Source organism: Pristiophorus japonicus, chromosome 19 (genome assembly GCF_044704955.1).
Source record: "Pristiophorus japonicus isolate sPriJap1 chromosome 19, sPriJap1.hap1, whole genome shotgun sequence".
Classification (NCBI taxonomy): Eukaryota; Metazoa; Chordata; class Chondrichthyes; family Pristiophoridae; genus Pristiophorus; species Pristiophorus japonicus.
The window spans coordinates 88,388,569-88,409,994 of record NC_091995.1 but is presented as its reverse complement, the minus strand read 5'-3'; the positions used below and the strand labels follow the sequence as shown (position 1 = coordinate 88,409,994).

General features: G+C 50.7%; 1 protein-coding gene across 1 annotated transcript in view; it reads right to left on the bottom strand.

The window, feature by feature from the left end:
- Positions 1 to 6,170: 6,170 nt before the first annotated feature.
- LOC139230286 (proline-rich protein 12-like) overlaps positions 6,171 to 21,426 on the bottom strand; it is an 84,843-nt gene continuing 69,587 nt past the window's right edge. Inside the window, exons 9-13 of the mRNA XM_070862115.1 lie at positions 15,827 to 15,952; positions 13,441 to 13,538; positions 11,896 to 12,048; positions 9,456 to 9,551; positions 6,171 to 6,880 (exon numbers count right to left, since the gene is read on the bottom strand). Coding sequence (XP_070718216.1) covers positions 6,740 to 6,880; positions 9,456 to 9,551; positions 11,896 to 12,048; positions 13,441 to 13,538; positions 15,827 to 15,952 — 614 coding nt within the window. The 3' untranslated portion in view covers positions 6,171 to 6,739. The remainder of the gene's footprint in view (positions 6,881 to 9,455; positions 9,552 to 11,895; positions 12,049 to 13,440; positions 13,539 to 15,826; positions 15,953 to 21,426) is intronic.

The following is a 21,426-nucleotide window of genomic DNA, read 5'->3' as shown; positions in this document are numbered from 1 at the left end:
ACAGACAGAAACGCGCACACAGGCGACAGACACACACATGCACGCACGCACACAGGCAACAGACACACACATACACACACAGACGCGCACAGATGACAAACACGCACACACAGGCGACACACACACACACACACACACACACAGGCAATAGACAGACAGACACGCCCACACAGACAGACAGAATGATCAGTTGGGCGAGGAACTGGGGGCTTGCTGAAACCTGTGGAATTATCCCGCAATCAAGCGTTACCCGCCGGAGGACAGAAAACTTGGGGGGTTGGGTGAGGGGAAGAAATAAATAAAGGCAGTCAGTTCCACTAGTAGAAAATGAGAATTAGATGAAAAATGTGTGTGTAACATTAATAATTCCAATACTGAATCGATGGTCAGAGTACACTGCCCACCCTCTCACACCGATATCCGAGGGCTGTGTGATAGAACTCTCGTTTCCCTAGCAACCTACAACGTGAAATTATATTTTTGCCAAATATTCATTTTGGGGCCAAAAAATAAAAGTGTACTTTATTTTAAATCTTACTGCCCCACCACAAATGGCTTCTGTAGTGTTTAACCTTCCAACTCAGTCCAATACAATCATTTTTAGGGCATCCAGGATCCAACATTTAATCTCCCTTGTTCCCTCGACAACAGGCCTGTGGATCCTGGGATGGCTCCCTTTTCTTTGGTTTTAGTTTTCAGTAAGTTCAGCTCCAATGAGGCCTTTTTTTTTTTTTGCAGAGCCTGCCCCACACACCATCTCTTCCTTTCACCTCCCCAAACTCCACAATGAGGCCTAGTGTTCCTTCCTCACCTGGACCCTCCCTTTCCCCCCCTCCATTTCACACGTGACCCTGCTCCAGATTGACGGTTGCTAGGTAAGCCAGGACCCGGCCTACTCTTTGCGTGTGGCCAAGCCTGCCTCGTGCGGCTTCTCGTCTGTTGGATCTTGGGGGGGAAGCCGAGCAGAGGACTCGGGGCCAGCCACAGGCCCGCCCCCCCCCCCCCCCCCGCCCTCCAGCCTCGCGCCGCAGGAAATGGCGACGGATCAATGAATTGGGGCCGTGAAAATAAAACGATTAACGCGGGACCCTCGCACCATGCAGATCGCTGAGACAAACTTTCAATTCACAGAACTGTCACCCAGAGCGTCAGCAAGGAATGTGCAATGGTCTGGGCGGCCCTTGTTAATAGAGAAGAGGTGGAGAATCAGCTATTTGAAGGTCCCTGCTGGAAGGCCTGGGAGAAAGGGATCAGGCTCAAGTCTGATGCCTCTTCACCTCATGGGCGTGCGGTTTCTGCTGCCCTAGACATAGACACGTTGGAGGGTTGTGGGGGGGGGGGGAATATCGGTCGGCAATCAGCATCCGTGGAACTGTACCCCAGCGTGAGTCAATGGGGGGGGGGGAAGCAAGGGAATGGAGTAGAAGAAAATCAGGAGGTGGGAGAGAGAAATCTGACTTGCCCCCACAAGCCCAAATCCCAGAGATAAACATCAACAGAAACTACAGCCAGGTTTGACACGAGAAAACGGAGGAGAGGGATGGAGGGGATTATCACCTGATCATTTCTTTCGTTTTAAAAGATGGATCGTATCCATTTGCAAGTGCGGTCAGACAGAAACGCTCTGAGGGAGCGCCGCACTGTCGGAGGTGCCGTCTTTCAGATGAGACGTTAAACCGAGGCCCCGTTTGCTCTCTCGCGGGCACTACTTCGAAGAGGAGCAGGGGAGTTATCTCCGGTGTCCTGACCAATACAGATCTCCCCCAACCAATGTGACTAAAACCCATTATCTGGTCATTGTCACATTGCTGTTTGTGGGAGCTTGCTGTGAGCAAATTGGCCGCCGAGTTTCCGACATTGCAACAGTGACTGCCCTTCGACTCAAAATAAAGTTCTTTATCGGTGATTTATATTATTTTTTTTATGTAATATGTAGAAAAGGTTGACATATCTTGGGGAAGGGTGAAAGATTAACAGGTGCGCCGGAGGTGCTTTTATACCGATAGCGCGCACGGTCGGAGGATAGCAAACTCGCTCCCAGGGGCATCCTGGGGTGGGATCGGGCCTTGCGTTGTCTGTGCCAATGACGCAAATGTGTCAAACGCCTCACTAACAGATAAATCTGTGGAAATAAAATGGATGGGGGTGAGGGAGGAAATAAGATCAGCAATGGTTAAGGACGTGTTACGATTTTGGATTTAGTACCCCCCCCCCACCCCCCGGCAAACTGGCTAGGTGACAATCCTTCAGCTGGATATTTTCATCAAGAGCCCTTCCAACGGACAAGGGGTGAAAGTGAGCCGTTTGTTGCGATTTATTTGTGACTCTCCTGCGCTGAAGGCGAGTCCCGCATCCCGTTCTCTCGCGAGACCTTGCTTGGCGCACAAGCGAGCGCCTGGCAGGGCTATTCAACTGGGACAAGCGTCACAGCCCAGCAAGCAACACCCCTAGCTGACATGCGCACGCAATATTCAACCCCAACAGGCATCATAAATTATAACCGAGCACGATGCTGTGATCACTCGACACTTTTCTCTCTCTCCACACGCACACACTCACACACGCACACACGCACACACGCACACACGCACACACGCACACACGCACACACGCACACACGCACGGTGGGTGGGGGGCATGTTCCCTGGAACCAGGAGCAGCAACAGTCACGGCTGATTTTTCTTTTTAACCCTCTCTCACCCCACCCTGGGGAGCAGAGGCCGACTGTTCCGCCCCCGACACCAACCGGCCGATCAAACCGCCCGAGCCCATCGGAATGGGGTGCGTTTTGGGAAATCCCATCACCCACAAACCCCATTCCCGCCATCCCCCGCCTCTGAAGGAGGACTCTTCCACCGTGGGGTGCATCGACCACCGTTTTTTGTCGTAAACTACCTTTTTTTTTTAATAAAATAGGACACTTGACAAGTCTCAGAACATATTATATAAACCAGGTACTAATAAAGTTCAGTCAGACTGAACATCACAGCTAAGCAACCTTGTGTGTTTTTTTTTCTCCTCTGTTAAGTCTCGATTAGCGCTCTCAAATACAATATAGTACATGGACATTTGCTCTGTACAATATATACACTGGAGATTTGGCGATTAGCCACTGTTTTAAAAACCGCTTACGACAGGCGAGCACCCGAAAAGGACAGAATCTAATTTTTTTTTTTTGTAAAATTTGTTTTACTGGAAGGAAAAAAGACATGGAATCCGTAAAATGCTTTTAAATAACTTCAAAACGATTAAATTATATTCAGCCAGCGTTAGGTTTTTGATTTTTTTTTTGTGTGTTTTTTTTCTTTAAATAGTTAATTCTTCTTGTTAAAAGGGCGAGGGGGGTGGGGCGGATAAAACCTTTTACGATTAAAATCGGAAAGAAAATAGAGTGTCGTGCAACCGAACCCTCAAAGTACTGATAATTCTTTATTTAAAAAGGTTGGCACCTCTCCCGCAAAATTCCTTTCCCGTTGGGCTTCTTCCCCTTGCTCCGGCCCCCCTCTCCTCCATCCCACCTCTTCCCCCATCCACCCAAAGTTGGCCAAAAGTCATGTCAAGGTCACCCAGGATGTCGCTCGCTTGCAGCAAGTGCTAATGTTAGACTGTTCAGTTTGTTTTTGTTGGGGGGGGGGGGGGGTCGTTGGGAAGATAGATTTACGGCAGCCATTTTCGGCTGGGGGGGTGGGGGGGGGGGGGTACGGACGACATGTCTTTGAATCCGGGAAATCAATCTTCGGACCGCAGAGTCCAATCGCTCGTCCCGCGTGACGGGCGGCCATTTGCAATGTCCAATCACCTACTCCCAGACGGGCAGTCATTTTCAATTTCCGTTCACACACCCCACTCCCCCAGGCCAAGAATAAAATTGTGTCCAGTCGCCACTTGCTGGCAGCCATTTACAGTGTCCAGTCACCCCATCTCCAGAACGGCGGCCATTTGCAGTGTCCAGTCACCCCATCTCCAGAACGGCGGCCATTTGCAGTGTCCAGTCATCCCCCCCCCAATCTCCAGAACGGCGGCCATTTGCAGTGTCCAGTCACCCCCCCCCATCTCCAGAACGGCGGCCATTTGCAGTGTCCAGTCACCCCCATCTCCAGAACGGCGGCCATTTGCAGTGTCTCTCAATCCGCTCGCTGACTAAACCGTACAAGACTGCTCCAGCATTACCATCTACATTTCGTGATCACCTTGGCTTTAATTTAACTTTTTTAAAATAACTATTTCACAGACAGAAGCCCTCTGGGTTTTTGTTTATCCATTGTGATTTGGGAGGTGGGGGGAAAATTGGACTTTTCGGAACAGGCCCAATTGCAGCCAAGTAAATCCAGCAAGCATGGCAACTACGTACACTACATCTGACTGGGTATTGTGGCTTTTCAAAGCTCTAAACAGATAAGTAAGGACAGCAGGAGCTGGATGAGCCAGCAATTTACTCTGTGCCAACCCCCCAGTCCCCCCCCCAACAGTAGAAACACAATTTCACCTGAATCAGTCTTTGAAGGTCCCAAATAAGGGAAGCACTGGGACCCTCTGGGGAAACATTTAGCATCTTGACAAGAGGCCTATTTTACATCCTAACTCTTTCCTGGTTGGGTTGACCAGGAAAAATCCCAATATGACTGTGCTGATTGGGGGGGGGTTGGGGGGGAAAGAGTGAGGGGGGAAAGAGTGAGGGGGAGGGGGCACTGCTCTGGTTTGAGTGACAAGCTGAGAAACAAATATAAAGTCGCCAGTGGTTCCTGGCGTCCTCGATTTATTCCAGTCTCCAGGGAACAGGGACCGAGACACCAACACTCGCCACAATTCCAAACGTCAGGAACACCCAATGGCCTGCGTCGGGGGGGAAATCAGCAGATCGGAGACGTCCCATCGCGGGAGTCCACTCAAACGGCGAGAGATGCGGCATTTGTGTTCACCTCTGCCCCCACTCCCCTCCGGACACAGGGAATTCCTCCTCCCCACCGCCACCCCGATATTTTCAGCCACGTTATTATTTATACGAACGTGCCTTTGGAGTGGGGCGGTGTTGAGCCGAGGCAACGCTGAAGGAGAGCTGGTACTGGAGAGGGAAGGCGGCCAGAGGAGCTGGTGTCGGAGCAGAGAAGAGGCTGGGGCAGCGATGGAGGCGATGGTATCGGAGAAGAGGCTGGGGTAGCAATGAAGGAGATGGTGTTGGAGAATAGTAGAGGCTGGGTTAGTGGGGGGCAATGTTAGTGGAGGACAGAGCAGACTGGGTTAGCGATGGTTTGCAACCTCCATAATGACAGAATCTCACGAGGATACGCGTTAAGAGGAGGAGGAACGGAAGAAAATAACACGGGAGTGGCAAGCGTCTGGTCTCCCTGTGTTGCTCACTTTCGCCCTGCTGTCAGCCACACCGCAGCAGAGAGGCGCCAGTTCTCCAATACCACAGGTCATCCATCACCAACCCCGCGGTCTCGCCAATACCGGGAGCGGTCAACGGAGGAGAATGCCCCGCTCACCAAGAGGGACTTCCATCCCCTTTGCCCAAAAGTGGGATCGAACCCAGCTCCCCAGGGGGGAAAAGGGGCAGCGTTCGAACCAACACGGACCACACCTCTCAAGCAACTTGGGAAATGGAGAGGGGCAGCAACAAAACAATAGGCGTAAATTTGGGGTTTCAAAGAAAGCAAGGCGATGAAGAATATGCACTCAGTTTTCTGAAGGACAAACACGGGGTTTGAATTTTTAAAAAGACAAGTTGTGATGGGCAGTCCGACCTAAAGCTAAATTGTATTTTGCTTTTTTAAAAAAGATCCTTGGGTTTGAACGTAGTGGTATTTTTTTTTAACACATCTTTAGCTCCCCTCAGGCCTTTGTGGCACTCTGCTCCAGACTGATAACCTCAACCCTTTTGCTCACTGTCGATTGCTATCCAGCAACCCCGCCCCCGCCCCATAGCCCCTGCAGATTAACACACCGGCAAGCAGAGGCCATTAGCAAGGTTAGTACTCGTCCCTCTTGTCTAGGCCGAGAATTGATAAGCCCCCTCGTCCCTTACAGAAAGGGCAAGTAGCATCTTTGGGGGGGGAATGGGGATGGGGGGGGGGGGGGGGGGGGGTGGGCGGGAGACGAGGGAATCAGCAGTTTTGCTTGCAAGGCTTTAATTCAACAGTTTCCCCCCGCCCCCCCACAACCCCTCCCCCCCCCCCTCCTCCTCCTCCCCGCCGCCAACCAAACGCTTCAGCGCTTTTCAGTACTCTGACAGAAGGCCGGGCCTAAGCCTAGAGGCTTTATCGAAAAGGTTAAAAAAGGAAAAGAAGAAGCCGTTTCAACACTCCTAACTGAATATTTCCGCACTGAAATCACTGCACAGCAACAACAACAAAATAAAAAGAAAACCCGGTTGATGAGAGTTAGCCAGCTCCGTCGATCGTCGATCGTCGACTGTCGTGTCCTGCGTGAGGGAGGCGGTCATTTTGGATGGGACGAAAGATCCGGCATTGGAGAGAAGGAGGGAGGGGAGAGGGAGGGAGGGGAGAGGGAGGGGAGAGGGAGGGGAGAGGGAGGGGAGAGGGAGGGGAGAGGGAGGGAGGGGGGAGGGGGAGAGGAGGATGGTGGCGGTGATGGGGGGAACTGGGAGGGTTTTTTTTTTGCAGGATGGGATGAAGGGAGAGAGAGAGAGAGAGGGAGAGAGAGAGAGAAAGAGGGAGAGAGAGAGAGAGAGGAGGATGAGGACAGGCCCCGGGGCAGGTCTGGTCGCTTGTTGGGGGTGTCACGCGCACTGCTGCTGCACCTGTGTGAGAAGTTCGCTGAAGGAGTCAAACAGTTTCTCGAGCCAATCCACGTTCCGCATGCATTGCTGCACAATCTCCTCCTGGCCCAGGTCCTCGTTCACCTCCGACAGCGTGTCTGTCTGTGGGAGAACGGAGAGATGAACACAAAGAATAAGCGTTCCTTGCACCGTCATCTGTGAAGAACGACTGAATTTCCCCCGCCTTCCTCCTCCTCTAGCTTTCCCACTCGACTTAAAAAAAAACATTCAGCTGGGTCCCCGGTGCGACGGATTTCTACCCAGCGGTAGGGTGCACACCCTCGCCTCCGAGTCAGAAGGGCGTGGGTTCGAGCCCCACTCCAGGGACTCGAGCCCGTAATTCAGGGCCAACACTCCCAGTGCCGCGCCGAGGGAGCGTCGAGGTGCCGTCTTTCGGAGGAGACGCTAAACCCGGGTCCCGTCTGCCCTCTCAGGGGCACGTAAAAGATCCCCTGGTACTATTTCCAAGATGATCAGGAAAGTTATCCCTGGTGTTCTGGCCAATATTTATCCCTAAATTAATACCACAGGCTATAAGAACATAAGAAATAGGAGCAGGAGTTGGCCATACAGCCCCTCGAGCCTGCTCTGCCATTTAATACGATCATGGCTGATCCGATCATGGACTCGGGTCCACTTCCCCGCCCACTCCCCATAACCCCTTATTGGTTAAGAAACTGTCCATCTCTGTCTTAAATTTATTCAATTTCCAGTGGGGTCATTATTGCTGTTTGTGGGAGCTTGCTGTATGCAAATCCGCTGTCGCATTACAACAGTGACTGCACTTCGAAAAGTACTTCATTGGCTGTAAAATGCTTGGGGACGTCCGGTCACGGGTCTTTTGCTGTGTAGGACCTCTGCGCCACCCCCCGGCCACAAACCAATCCTTGGCAGTGCAGACAATGTCAACAGACCAATACAGTTTCAATCTGAATGGAATAATGAATGAAGCATGGAAGCAATGAGGCACAGCATGGAACTGTCTCTTTCCAGCACATATTTTTTATGCCATTTGATGGAGGACAGACATTAGCGCTCTCGCCCAGGCCAACATCCCCAGCATTGAAGCACTGACCACACTCGATCAGCTTCGCTGGGCAGGGCCACATTGTCCGCATGCCAGACACGAGACTCCCAAAGCAAGCGCTCTACTCGGAACTCCTTCACGGCAAGCGAGCCCCAGGTGGGCAGCGGAAACGCGACAAGGACGCCCTCAAAGCCTCCCTGATAAAGTGCAACATCCCCACCGACACCTGGGAGTCCCTGGCCAAAGACCGCCCTAAGTGGAGGAAGAGCATCCGGGAGGGCGCTGAGCACCTCGAGTCTCGTCGCCGAGAGCGTGCAGAAAACAAGCGCAGGCAGCGGAAGGAGCGTGCGGCAAACCTGTCCTACCCTCCCTTAGTCTCAACGCCTATATGTCCCACCTGTGACAGGGACTATGGCTCTCGTATTGGGCTGTTCAGCCACCAAAGAACTCAAGTTAAGAGTGGAAGCAAGTCTTCCTCGATTCTGAGGGACTGCCTATGATGATGATGATTTTTATGGCGTTTGATAAGTGATAGGACCTTTAGATGAAGTAAGCTTTTAGACTGTGATGTTATGTATGGATGATGTGAACTTACAATGCTTGCAGGGCTCGGGTTAGTCAGAACCAAACGAGTGGTGATTTACACCATGGCGATTCTTTCAATAAACTGTTGTGTATTGAGCTGGTGACATAGTCTGCTATAGTCGTCTGCTCTTACGAAGACCGCCTATTTCCACCTCTGTACCATCACCGGTCTCCACCCCGCCTCAGCTCATCCGTTGCCGAAGCCCTCATCCGTGCCTTTGTCAACATGTCAGCCCCGACAAATTGCCAGATTGATTTGAATTCCAATTTCACAACTAGCCTTGGTGGAATTTGAACTTACAACCTTTTGGCTTACGAGTCCAGTACCCTAACCACTGCCCTGCCATAACCCCATAACACTGGTTTTAACATGAAGCTCGCACCCCGAGCTGGTGAGTTAGGGGTTTCAAACTCCTCTTCAACCTTAATGGTGGCAGGCTGCCGCAGGCAGGAAGCCACTCGGCCCATCAAGCCTGCTTCGGAGTGGAAACAACGAGAGTCACCCCCATCTCACCACTCAATCCGCGCCCATCTACAGAGCTGGGGAACTGAACAGAACCTTAGGGCACAGAAGGAGGCCATTCGGCCCATCGTGCCTGTGCCAGCTCTTTGTGAAATATACTCTCCAATTAGTTCCCCTCCCCCCCAGGCCTGCTCTTTCCCCACAGCCCTGCAATATTTCCTTTGAGTATTTATCCAACTCCCTTTTCGCCCTTTCCAGTTCAGAACAACTCGCTGTGTAATAAAGAAATTCTCGTCTCCTCTCTGGTTCCTTTGCCGATTATCTTAACTCTGTGTCCTCTGGTTACCCACCCTCTCGTCAGTGGAAACAGTTTCTCCGTGTTTACCGTCAAAACCCTTCGTGATTTTGAATGCCTTGAGTAAATCTCTCCATAACCTTCTCTGGTCCAAGGAGAACAATCCCAGTTTCTCCACATAACGGAGGTAGGCAAAAAGTGTTTGTGCGGTGAGACAACTGTGTGTGTGCAGAGGGGTTGGAATAATAATGGATCAAATTTGCTGATACAAGCAGTAGAGAAGATAATGGGAGTTAGACCAGCTCACCTGCTCCTTACAGTGCAGTAATGTGTGGTACTTGTAGTGATGGAGGGAGTGAAACAAGGTGTAAAACGGCAATTTCTCCGCCTCCACTTGGAAATCCTGGAAACAAACACAAGAGGATGTCACTGACCGATGGACACGCAGTTGGGTGGAGTGCCATCTCGAACATATCGTCCGCAAGCAGCCCTCCCATCGAATATGGGCAGACAAAAACCCAGATAGTCCAGCAAGCCTTTCCCAACAGCATGGTGACTCGACACATCCCTTCACCCCCCATCCCCCGCATTCCCCCCCAACCCCTCTCCCTCTCCCCCCCAACCCCTCTCCCTCTCCCCCCCCAACCCCTCTCCCTCTCCCCCCCAAAACCCCAATCCCTCTCTCTCCCCCCCCAACCCCTCTCCCTCCCAACCCCTCTCTCTCCCCCCCCAACCCCTCTCTCTCTCCCCCCCCAACCCCTCTCTCTCTCTCTCTCCCCCCCAACCCCTCTCTCTCTCTCCCCCCCCAACCCCTCTCTCTCCCCCCCCAACCCCTCTCTCTCTCCCCCCCCAACCCCCTCTCCCTCTCCCCCCCAACCCCTCTCCCTCTCCCCCCCAACCCCTCTCCCTCCCAACCCCTCTCCCCCCCAACCGCTCTCCCTCCCAACCCACCCCTCTCCCTCACCCACAACCCCCCCTCTCCCTCCCCCACAACCCCCCCTCTCCCTCCCCCACAACCCCCCCACCCAACCCCACAACACCCCCTCTTCCTCCCCCACAAACCCCCCCCAACCCATCTCTCTCCCTCCCCCACACCCCCCCAACCCATCTCTCTCCCTCCCCCACAACCCCCCCCCAACCCATCTCTCTCCCTCCCCCACACCCCCCCAACTCATCTCTCTCCCTCCCCACCCATCTCTCTCCTTCCCCCCCAACCCCCCCCAACCCATCTCTCTCCCTCCCCCACAACCCCCCCCAACCCATCTCTCTCCCTCCCCCTCAACCCAAACCCTCCCCCTCAACCCAAACCCTCCCCCTCAACCCAAACCCTCCCCCTCAACCCAAACCCTCTTCTCCCCCAACCCAAACCCTCTTCTCCCCCAAACCCTCTCCCCTCCATCTATCCCCAGCCACGTCATCTCCAGGGAGCGGCGCAAAGAACCCCCAGGACCAATAAGGGAGAAAATATTCAGGGAAATTTCTCTCCAATCCCCTCGGGCCATCAAATCCAGTCCAGGTTATCAAATGCACCAAGTGTTATCGATAAAGACACAGTATGATGCGCTCTCTGGCCCAGTCAAAAACTATTCCAGCTCCCGATCGCTTTCTGTAGCCAATACTTTTGGTAAGTGTGTGAGTGTGTGGTTGAGGGACATTTAACAAAAGAACCTAAGAAATAGGAGCAGGAGTCAGCCATTCGGCCCCTCGAGCTTGCTCCGCCATTCAATAAGATCACGGCTGATCTGATCATGGACTCAGCTCCACTTCCCCGCCCGCTCCCCATAACCCTTCACTCCCTTATCGTTGAAAAATCTGTCTATCTCCACCTTAAATATATTCAATGACCCAGCCTCCACAGCTCTCTGGGGCAGAGAATTCTACAGATTTACAACCCTCAGAGAAGAAATTCCTCCTCATTCCTGTTTTAAATGGGCAGCCCCTTATTCTGAAACTATGCCCCCAGTTCTGGATTCCCCCACGAGGGGAATCATTCTCTCTGCATCTACCTTGTCGAGCCCCCTCATAATCTTATACGTTTCAATAAGATCACCTCTCATTCTTCTGAATTCCAATGAGTATAGGCCCAACCTACTCAACCTTTCCTCATAAGTCAACCCCTTCATCTCAGGAATCAACCCAGTGAACCTTCTCGGAACTGCCTCCAAAGCAAGTATATCCCTCCTTCAATAAGGAGACCAAAACTGTACGCAGTACTCCAGGGTGTGGTCTCACCAATACCCTGTACAGTTGGAGCAGGACTTCCCTGCTTTTATACTCTATCCCCCTTACAATAAAGGCCAACATTCCATTTGCCTTTCTAATCACTGCAGCAACTCGCCAAGGCTTCTTCAGCAGCACCTCCCAAACCCGCGACCTCTATCACCAAGAAGACAAGGGCAGCAGGCGCATGGGAACACCATCACCTCCACGTTCCCCTCCAAAGTCACACACCATCCTGACTTGGAAATATATCGGCCGTTCCATCATCGTCGCTGGGTCACAATCCTGGAACTCCCTCCCTAACAGCACTGTGGGAGCACCTTCACCACACGGACTGCAGCGGTTCAAGAAGGCAGCTCACCACCACCTTCTCAAGGGGCAATTAGGGATGGGCAATAAATGCCGGCCTTGCCAGCGACGCCCACATCCCAGGAGCCAATAACAAAAAAAGAAAAGGAGGCACCTTTATGCCCAAAGCCCCCCCCCCCCCCCCGCCGGACCAGCGCCCAACCAGCTGGCTCCCCTACCTGTGACCGCGGTACATTCTTCTTCAGCTGGTTGAGGGTCTTCCTGTTATAGGGCGCGCCGGCCACTTTTAGCTTGACCGAGCCGGCAGGGTTGTCCTTGCGATCCGCCTCGCTGTCCTCGACAACCAGCTGAGGGAACGTTTGCAATCCCTCCTGTAACAGACACATAACTTTACACAGTGCCCCAGATTTTCCCGTCAAAAACCAACGGCAAGGCTAAATGGCGCCCGCCGCTATGTGAGCGCCAACACTGGAGCGGCGTCAGGCGAAGCGTTTTTCCAACTCAAATATCCAAAACGCCGCTGTCCGAGACGCGTCGCTCCGCCGTTAACGTTGCGAAAACGGCTTTGCGCGGCCCGCCAGCCCATTGACACGCATTCAGCGGCCTGAAGATGCCGTATTCGTGCGGCAGATACGAACTAAACCCGCCGCAGAAAGTGAGGGATTGCCCATTTCAGTCTCAGTGTCAGCCGTGGCTCAGTGGGCAGCACTCTCGCCTTGGAGTCAGAAGGTTGTGGGTTCAAGTCCCACTCGAGCAACTCGAGTGCTGAGGGAGCGCCGCACCGTCGGAGGTGCCATCATTCGGATGAGACGTTAAACCGAGGCCCCGTCTGCTCTCTCAAGGTGGACGCAAAAAATCCCACGGCACTATTTGGAAGAAGAGCAGGGGAATTATCCCCGGTGTCCTGGCCAATATCTATCTCTCTCAATCAACGTAACACTACAGATTACTGCTGTGTGAAAATTGGCAACACTCGATTATCCGGGGTCCTCGGGAATCGGGCTATTCCGGGTAAGCGATTTTGCCGCTAGGGCGAGTGCATGTACTTGCCGAGAATGTTTGGGTCCCAAATTTACACTTTAATGCTAGATTAACTTGCTGAATTCAACGACCCCGCCCTAAAATCAATGTTGAAACTAGTTAGAACACCAACTCGACAAGCCTAGTCCCCAATCCTTTAGCAGTCATCGGGCGGCGGAGAAAGAGCACAGACAAGCCGGACGGTGCCAGCACGCAGGGTCCCCAGATCCTGCCGAGAAACCCGAGCTCATTCCCCGCTAGTGCCGCGATTAGGCCCAGCGGTGTGGCCCAAAGGTGAAATGGCCAATCTAAAGGCTTCAACCGCTGGAGGTCAAATGAGACTCGGCTTTACTTACCCCCCGAGGCCGGGCGGCACCCCTCAGTGGCAGACAGGTGCAGAAAGTGGTCAGCGCAGGACTGTGTGTGGGGTGGGTTTAATGGTCGTGTGCAGCTGTACACGGGATAGAATCGCAGTTTTTAAAAAGTGCCGTTGCAGCGAGTTCTCCGCTAGATCCGTGTACGGATAATCGAGAGTTGCCTGTGAATGCAAGTCAGTCTTTCTTTTGGCTCGGTGTCAAATTTTCATAGTGAGCATTGCATTTAGCAACAGAGTCATCGAGCACCTCAGTGCTGATCTGTTCGATATGAACTCCCCTCTCTGACAACGCTGTCAATGCATAGATACTCAAGCTGTGTTCTTTTACATATTAAACTTTGTGTAAATAAGCAGTCAGGGAAGATACCTGGATCGTGGAGCTCAGGGACACTCGCTTAGTCACTCGCTTCTTGTGATCCGTTAAAATGCCGTCAATCTTCTTCATGGTGGGTAAATAAAGTTCGTCTGCAACAAAAAGCAAAGTGATAAATTAGCAGCGACCAGAGGCGGTTTTATTTAGCAGCAGTTCTCGGTTGACACTCCCAGTGCAGGGCTGAGGATGCTCCGCATTGCCAGAGGTGCCGTCATTCAGATGAGACGTTAAACCGAGGCCCCGTCTGCTCTCTCAGGTGGACGCAAAAGATCCCATGGCAATATTTCGAAGAAGAGCAGGGTGTTATCCCCGGTGTCCTGGGGCCAATATTTCACATAAAAACAAATTATCTGGTCATTATCACACTGCTGTTTGTGGGAGCTTGCTGTGCGCAAATTGGCTGCCGCGTTTCCTACATTTCAACAGTGACTGCACTTCAGGAAAAAGTACTTAATTGGCTGCAACGCACTTTGGGACATCCTTAAATAAGGAGAGCAAAACTGTAAATGCAATGCTTTTTCATTTTCAGAAACTTTAATAAACTTTTTCTACGAAACGCAGAACGCCTTAAACAAACGGTAGAGCGAGTTGGAGCAAGGGCGGGACAGGGACGGAAAGAGGGAGTGAGACGCCGAGAGGGTGCGGGCTTGAGGACAGAAGGGAGAGCGAAGGTGGGAGAAAATGAAGAGAAAGGAAGAAAAAAAAAACAGTACATCAGAGTGGGGAGAAGCGTTGGTGAGACCACACCTGGAGTACTGCGTACAGTATTAGTCTCCTTATTTAAGGAGGGATATACTTGCATTGGAGGCAGTTCAGAGAAGGTTCACTCGGTTGGCCCCAGTGCTGGGACCCCAACTATTTACAATCTATATTAACGACTTGGAAGAAGGGACTGAGTGTAACGTAGCCAAGTTTGCTGACGATACAAAGATGGGAGGAAAAGCAATGTGAGGAGGACACACAAAATCTACAAAAGAACATAGACAGGCTGAGTGAGTGGGCAAAAGTTTGGCAGATGGAGTAGAATGTTGGAAAGTGTGAGGTCATCACTTTGGTAGGAAAAAAAAATCAAAGAGCAAGTTATTATTTAAATGGAGAAAGATTGCAAAGTGCTGCAGTACAGCGGGACCTGGGGGCACTTGTGCATGAAACACAAAAGGATAGCATGCAGGTACAGCAAGTGATCAGGACGGCCAATGGTATCTTGGCCTTTATTGCAAAGGGGATGGAGTTTAAAAGCAGACAAGTCTTGCTATAGCTATACAAGGTTTTGGTGAGGCCACACCTGGAATACTGTGTGCAGTTTTGGTTTCCATATTTATAAAAGGATATACTTGCTTTGGAGGCAGTTCAGAGAAGGTTGATTCCAGGGATGAGGGGGTTGACTTATGAGGAAAGATTGAATAGGTTGGGCCTCTACTCATTGAGTTCAGAAGAATGAGAGCCGATTTTATCGAAACGTGTAAGATTGTGAGGGGGTTTGACAAGGTGGATGCAGAGAGGATGTTTCCACTGATGGGGGAGACTAGAACTAGAGGGCATGATCTTACAATAAGAGGCCGCCCATTTAAAACAGAGATGAGAAATTTCTTCTCTCAGAGGGTTGTAAATCTGTGGAATTCGCTGCCTCAGAGAGCTGTGGAAGCTGGGAGATTAAATAAATTTAAGGCAGAAATAGACAGTTTCTCAAATGATAAGGGGATAAGGGGTTATGGGGAGCGGGCGGGGAAGTGGACACGAGTCCATGATCAGATCAGCCATGATCTTATTAAATGGCGGAGCAGGCTCAAGGGCCCGTATGGCCTACTCCTGCTCCTATTTCTTATGTTCTTATGTTCCTGAGATGAAAGGGTTGTCTTATGAGGAAAGGTTGAGCAGGTTGGGCCTGTACTCATTGGAGTTTAGAAGAATGAGAGATGATCTTATTGAAAGGTATAAGATTCGGAGGGGGCTTGACAGGGTAGATGTCGAGAGGATGTTTCCCCTTGGGGGGAATCTAGAACTAGGGGACATAGTTTCAGAATAAGGGGTCACCCATTTAAGACGGAAATGAGGAGGAATTTTTTCTCTGAGGGTCATGAATCTTTGGAATTTACTCCAGAGAGCTGTGGAGGCTGGGTCTTTGAATATATTTAAGGTGGAGATAGACAGATTTTTTGAAGGATAAGGGAGTCGAGGGTTATGGGGAGCGGGCAGGGAAGTGGAGCTGAGGTCGAAGATCAGATCGGCCGTGATCTCATTGAATGGCGGAGCAGGCTCGAGGGGCCGAATGGCCGACTCCTGCTCCTCGTTCTTATGTTCTTATGAAGCGGAAATACCTGGAACTGAACGAAGGTTGCATATTCTCAGTCAAAAGACAAATATGGTTTGCAAATCCTACCGTTGTTGGCCTCGATAGTCTCGATCATGGCGGGGTCAAGGGCGGCGCTGACCAATAACTCGATGTAGCTCTTGTACATCTCCTTCATCGCTCGCGTGTTCAGTATGCGGCCCGTGGGGATCCGTTCTGCAGCACAGGGAAAGCATTAGAAGACGTTAGAAGACCCTTTGCCCATATGCCCTTCCCAATTGCATAAGAACATAACACACGAAATGGCCTCCATCCGTGCTGTAACTTTCTTTGATTCGATGATAAGAATTAGGAGCAGGAGAAGGCCATACGGCCCCTCGAGCCTGCTCCCCCATCCAATACGATCATGGCTGATCTTTGAGCTCAACACTTTCCCGCCTGATCTCCACATCCCTCGATTCCCCTCAACTCTTAAAATCTATCTATTCCAGCCTTGAACTTACTCAACCACTGGGCCTCCACAGCCCTCTGGGGCAGAGAATTCCAAAGATTTACAACCCTCCCGAGTGGAAAAATTACTCCTCATCTCAGTCCTAAATGGCCGACTCCGTATCTTGAGACTCTGACCCCTGGTTCGAGACACTCCAGCCGGGGGGGGAAACAACCTCTCAGCATCTACCCCGTCAATCCCCTTCGGAATCTTGTATGTTTCAATGCAATCACCTCTCTTTCTTCTAAACTCCAGAAACATTCATAGAAACATAGAAAATAGGTGCAGGAGTAGGCCATTCGGCCCTTCTAGCCTGCACCGCCATTCAATGAGTTCATGGCTGAACATGCAACTTCAGTACCCCATTCCTGCTTTCTTACCATACCCCTTGATCCCCCTAGTAGTAAGGACTTCATCTAACTCCTTTTTGAATATATTTAGTGAATTGGCCTCAACTACTTCCTGTGGTAGAGAATTCCACAGGTTCACCACTCTCTGGGTGAAGAAGTTTTTCCTCATCTCGGTCCTAAATGGCTTACCCCTTATCCTTAGACTGTGACCCCTGGTTCTGGACTTCCCCAACATTGGGAACATTCTTCCTGCATCTAACCTGTCTAAACCCATCAGAATTTTAAACGTTTCTATGAGGTCCCCTCTCATTCTTCTGAACTCCAGTGAATACAAGCCCAGTTGATCCAGTCTTTCTTGATAGGTCAGTCCCGCCATCCCGGGAATCAGTCTGGTGAACCTTCGCTGCACTCCCTCAATAGCAAGAATGTCCTTCCTCAGGTTAGGAGACCAAAACTATACACAATACTCCAGGTGTGGCCTCACCAAGGCCCTGTACAACTGTAGCAACACCTCCCTGCCCCTGTACTCAAATCCCCTCGCTATGAAGGCCAACATGCCATTTGCTTTCTTAACCGCCTGCTGTACCTGCATGCCAACCTTCAATGACTGATGTACCATGACACCCAGGTCTCGTTGCACCTCCCCTTTTCCTAATCTGTCACCATTCAGATAATAGTCTGTCTCTCTGTTTTTACCACCAAAGTGGATAACCTCACATTTATCCACATTATACTTCATCTGCCATGCATTTGCCCACTCACCTAACCTATCCAAGTCACTCTGCAGCCTCATAGCATCCTCCTCGCAGCTCACACTGCCACCCAACTTAGTGTCATCCGCAAATTTGGAGATACTACATTTAATCCCCTCGTCTAAATCATTAATGTACAGTGTAAACAGCTGGGGCCCCAGCACAGAACCTTGCGGTACCCCACTAGTCACTGCCTGCCATTCTGAAAAGTCCCCATTTACTCCTACTCTTTGCTTCCTGTCTGCCAACCAGTTCTCAATCCACGTCAGCACACTACCCCCAATCCCATGTGCTTTAACTTTGCACATTAATCTCTTGTGTGGGACCTTGTCGAAAGCCTTCTGAAAGTCCAAATATACCACATCAACTGGTTCTCCCTTGTCCACTCTACTGGAAACATCCTCAAAAAATTCCAGAAGATTTGTCAAGCATGATTTCCCTTTCACAAATCCATGCTGACTTGGACCTATCATTTCACCTCTTTCCAAATGCGCTGCTATGACATCCTGCTATAATAATTGATTCCATCATTTTACCCACTACCGATGTCAGGCTGACCGGTCTATAATTCCCTGTTTTCTCTCTCCCTCCTTTTTTAAAAAGTGGGGTTACATTGGCTACCCTCCACTCGATAGGAACTGATCCAGAGTCAATGGAATGTTGGAAAATGACTGTCAATGCATCCGCTATTTCCAAGGCCACCTCCTTAAGTACTCTGGGATGCAGTCCATCAGGTCTTGGGGATTTATCGGCCTTCAATCCCATCAATTTCCCATCAATTCTACACCAATGTTTCAGCAACATGCAAAATATTACTAGCTACACTGACTTACATTGATTAAGTCAATTTGCATTTTTATTATTGATGACTGGTGTGTTTATATTTCCAGTCCGGAATTCTACGGAAATGTCCATATTTGCAAGGAACCTGTAATTCAGCGAGCCCAGATTACTAGCAAAAGCTTGTTTTAACCCAATAGCTAATTGTATTTCAGCAAACGAACCAAAGAAATGAGCAGAACTTTCTTTAGCCAGCGAGTTATGATCTGGAACGCACTGCCTGAAAGGGCAGTGGGAGCAGATTCAATCGCAACTTTCAAAAGGGGAATGGGATAATTATTTGAAAAGGGGAAAGAATGGGCAGGGAGGGGGAAGAAGGGAACAAACTAAATTGAAATGGAGAAAGATTGCAAAGTGCCGCAGTACAGCGGGACCTGGGGGTACTTGTGCATGAAACACAAAAGGATAGTATGCAGGTACAGCAAGTGATCAGGAAGGCCAATGGTATCTTGGCCTTTATTGCAAAGGGGATGGAGTATAAAAGCAGGGAAGTCTTGCTGCAGCTATACAAGGTATTGGTGAGGCCTCACCTGGAGTACTGCGTGCAGTTTTGGTTTCCATATTTACGAAAGGATATACTTGCTTTGGAGGCAGTTCAGAGAAGGTTCACTCGGTTGATTCCGGGGATGAGGGGGTTGTCTTATGAGGAAAGGTTGAGTGGGTTGGGTCTCTACACATTGGAATTCAGAAGAATGAGAGGTGATCTTATCAAAACATATAAGATTATAAGGGGGCTTGACAAGGTGGATGCAGAGAGGATGCTTCCACTGATGGGGGAGACTAGAACTAGAGGGCATGATTTTAGAATAAGGGGCCGCCCATTTAAAACAAAGATGAGGAGAAATTTCTTCTCTCAGAGGGTTGTAAATCTGTGGAATTCGCTGCCTCAGAGCGCTGTGAAAGCTGGGACATTGAATAAATTTAAGACAGAAATAGACAGTTTCTTAACCAATAAGGGGGCGGGCAGGGAAGTGGAGCTGAGTCCATGATCAGATCAGCCATGATTGTATTAAATGGCGGAGCAGGCTCGAGGGGCCGTATGGCCGACTCCTGCTCCGATTTCTTATGTTCTTATTAACAGCTCTTTCAAAGAGGCACGATGAGCCAAATGACCTCCTTCTGTGCAGTTTGATCCGACACGGAAGCACGCAACACCACGCCTCCCAACTCTGTGCGAGGATCTGTTCCTGTAATAAGGGTGCCACAGATGCAGCAACACTTGTCAAATCTAAACTGTTTTCAAGTGCAATGGACGGACTGGAACACAGCAGACTCCCAAGCCACACTTGCGGAGATATTTTTTTTTTCCCAGATCAAAGTCCATTGATTGTGTTTGCTTCAAACAAATGATCCCGAGGGCGAGATTATTTCTGCAGCAACTGCGATTACTCAAGAAATAAACGGACTCTTGAACAGAGAATTAGCTCAGATCGCTCACAGGTCCACAGGGCTGCGGACGTTATTACACCATTTACAGCGCAGAAACAGGCCCATTCGGCCAAACGGCTCCATGCCAGCCTCCTCAATCCTCCTCCATCTCACCCCATCAGCCTATCCCTCTATTCCTTTTTCTGCCCATGTGTGTATCTAGCTTTCCCTTAACCGCATCTGTGCTATTTGTATAGAACCACAGAACGGTTACTGCACAGGAGGCCGTTCGGCCCATCGAGCGCGTGCCAGCTCTCTGCAAGAGCACCTCAGCCAGTCCCACTCCCCCCGCCCTTTCCCCGTAGCCCTGCAATTCTTTTTCCTTCAGGTACTTATCCAACTCCCTTTTGGAAGCCACAATTGAGTCTGCCTCCATCAGCCTCTCAGGCAGCGCATTCCAGATCCTAACCACTCGCTGCGTAAAAACGTTTTTCCTCATGTCGCCTTTGGTTCTTCTGCCAATCGCCTTAAATCTGCGTCCTCTGGTTCTCGACCCTTCCACCAATGGGAACAGTTTCTCTCTCTCTATCTACTCTGTCCAGACCCCTCATGATTTTGAACACCTCGATCAAATCTCCTCTCAACCTTCTCTGCTCTAAGGAGAACAACCCCAGCTTCTCCAGTCTATCCAAGTAACTGAAGTCCCTCATCCCTGGAACCATTCTCATAAATCTTTTCTGCACCCTCTCTAAGGGCCTTCATATCCTTCCTAAAGTGTGGTGCCCAGAATTGGACACAGTGCTCCAGTTGAGGCCGAACCAGTGTGCAGCTCCAATCTACTGGAAAGCTTCATTGTACAATACCTCCCCACTCAGAGCAAAGCATTCGTCCCTCTGATCAGTTTGCTGCAGTGTTCAGCCAGCATTCACAAGCCTACAACACACCAGGCCCTCACGCTCAGAGCTCTCACAACACTCAAGAAACTTGTCACCATCCAGGACAAAGCATGCCACTTGATCGGCACCCCATCCACCACCTTCAACATTCGTTCCCTCCACCACCGGCGCCCCCTGGCTGCAGTGTGCACCATCTACAAGATGCACTGCAGCAACTCGCCAAGGCGTCTTCGGCAGCACCTCCCAAACCCCCGACCTCTACCACTCAGAAGGACAAAACAGAGCTTTACTCTGTATCTAACCCCGTGCTGTACCTGTCCTGGGAGTGTTTGATGGGACAGTGTAGAGGGAGCTTTACTCTGTATCTAACCCGGTGCTGTACCTGCCCTGGGAGTGTTTGATGGAACAGTGTAGAGGGAGCTTTACTCTGTATCTAACCCGTGCTGTACCTGCCCTGGGAGTGTTTGATGGGACAGTGTAGAGGGAGCTTTACTCTGTATCTAACCCCGTGCTGTATGTGCCCTGGGAGTGTTTGATGGAACAGTGTAGAGGGAGTGTTACTCTGTATCTAACCCGGTGCTGTACCTGCCCTGGGAGTGTTTGATGGGGATAGTGTAGAGGGAGCTTTACTCTGTATCTAACCCCCTGTACCTGCCCTGGGAGTGTTTGATGGGACAGTGTAGAGGGAGCTTTACTCTGTATCTAACCCGGTGCTGTACCTGCCCTGGGAGTGTTTGATGGGAACAGTGTAGAGGGAGCTTTACTCTGTATCTAACCCGTGCTGTACCTGCCCTGGGAGTGTTTGATGGGACAGTGTAGAGGGAGCTTTACTCTGTATCTAACCCCGTGCTGTATGTGCCCTGGGAGTGTTTGATGGGACAGTGTAGAGGAAGCTTTACTCTGTATCTAACCCCGTGCTGTACCTGCCCTGGGAGTGTTTGATGGGACAGTGTAGAGGGAGTGTTACTCTGTGCATAACCCGTGCCTTTGGTGC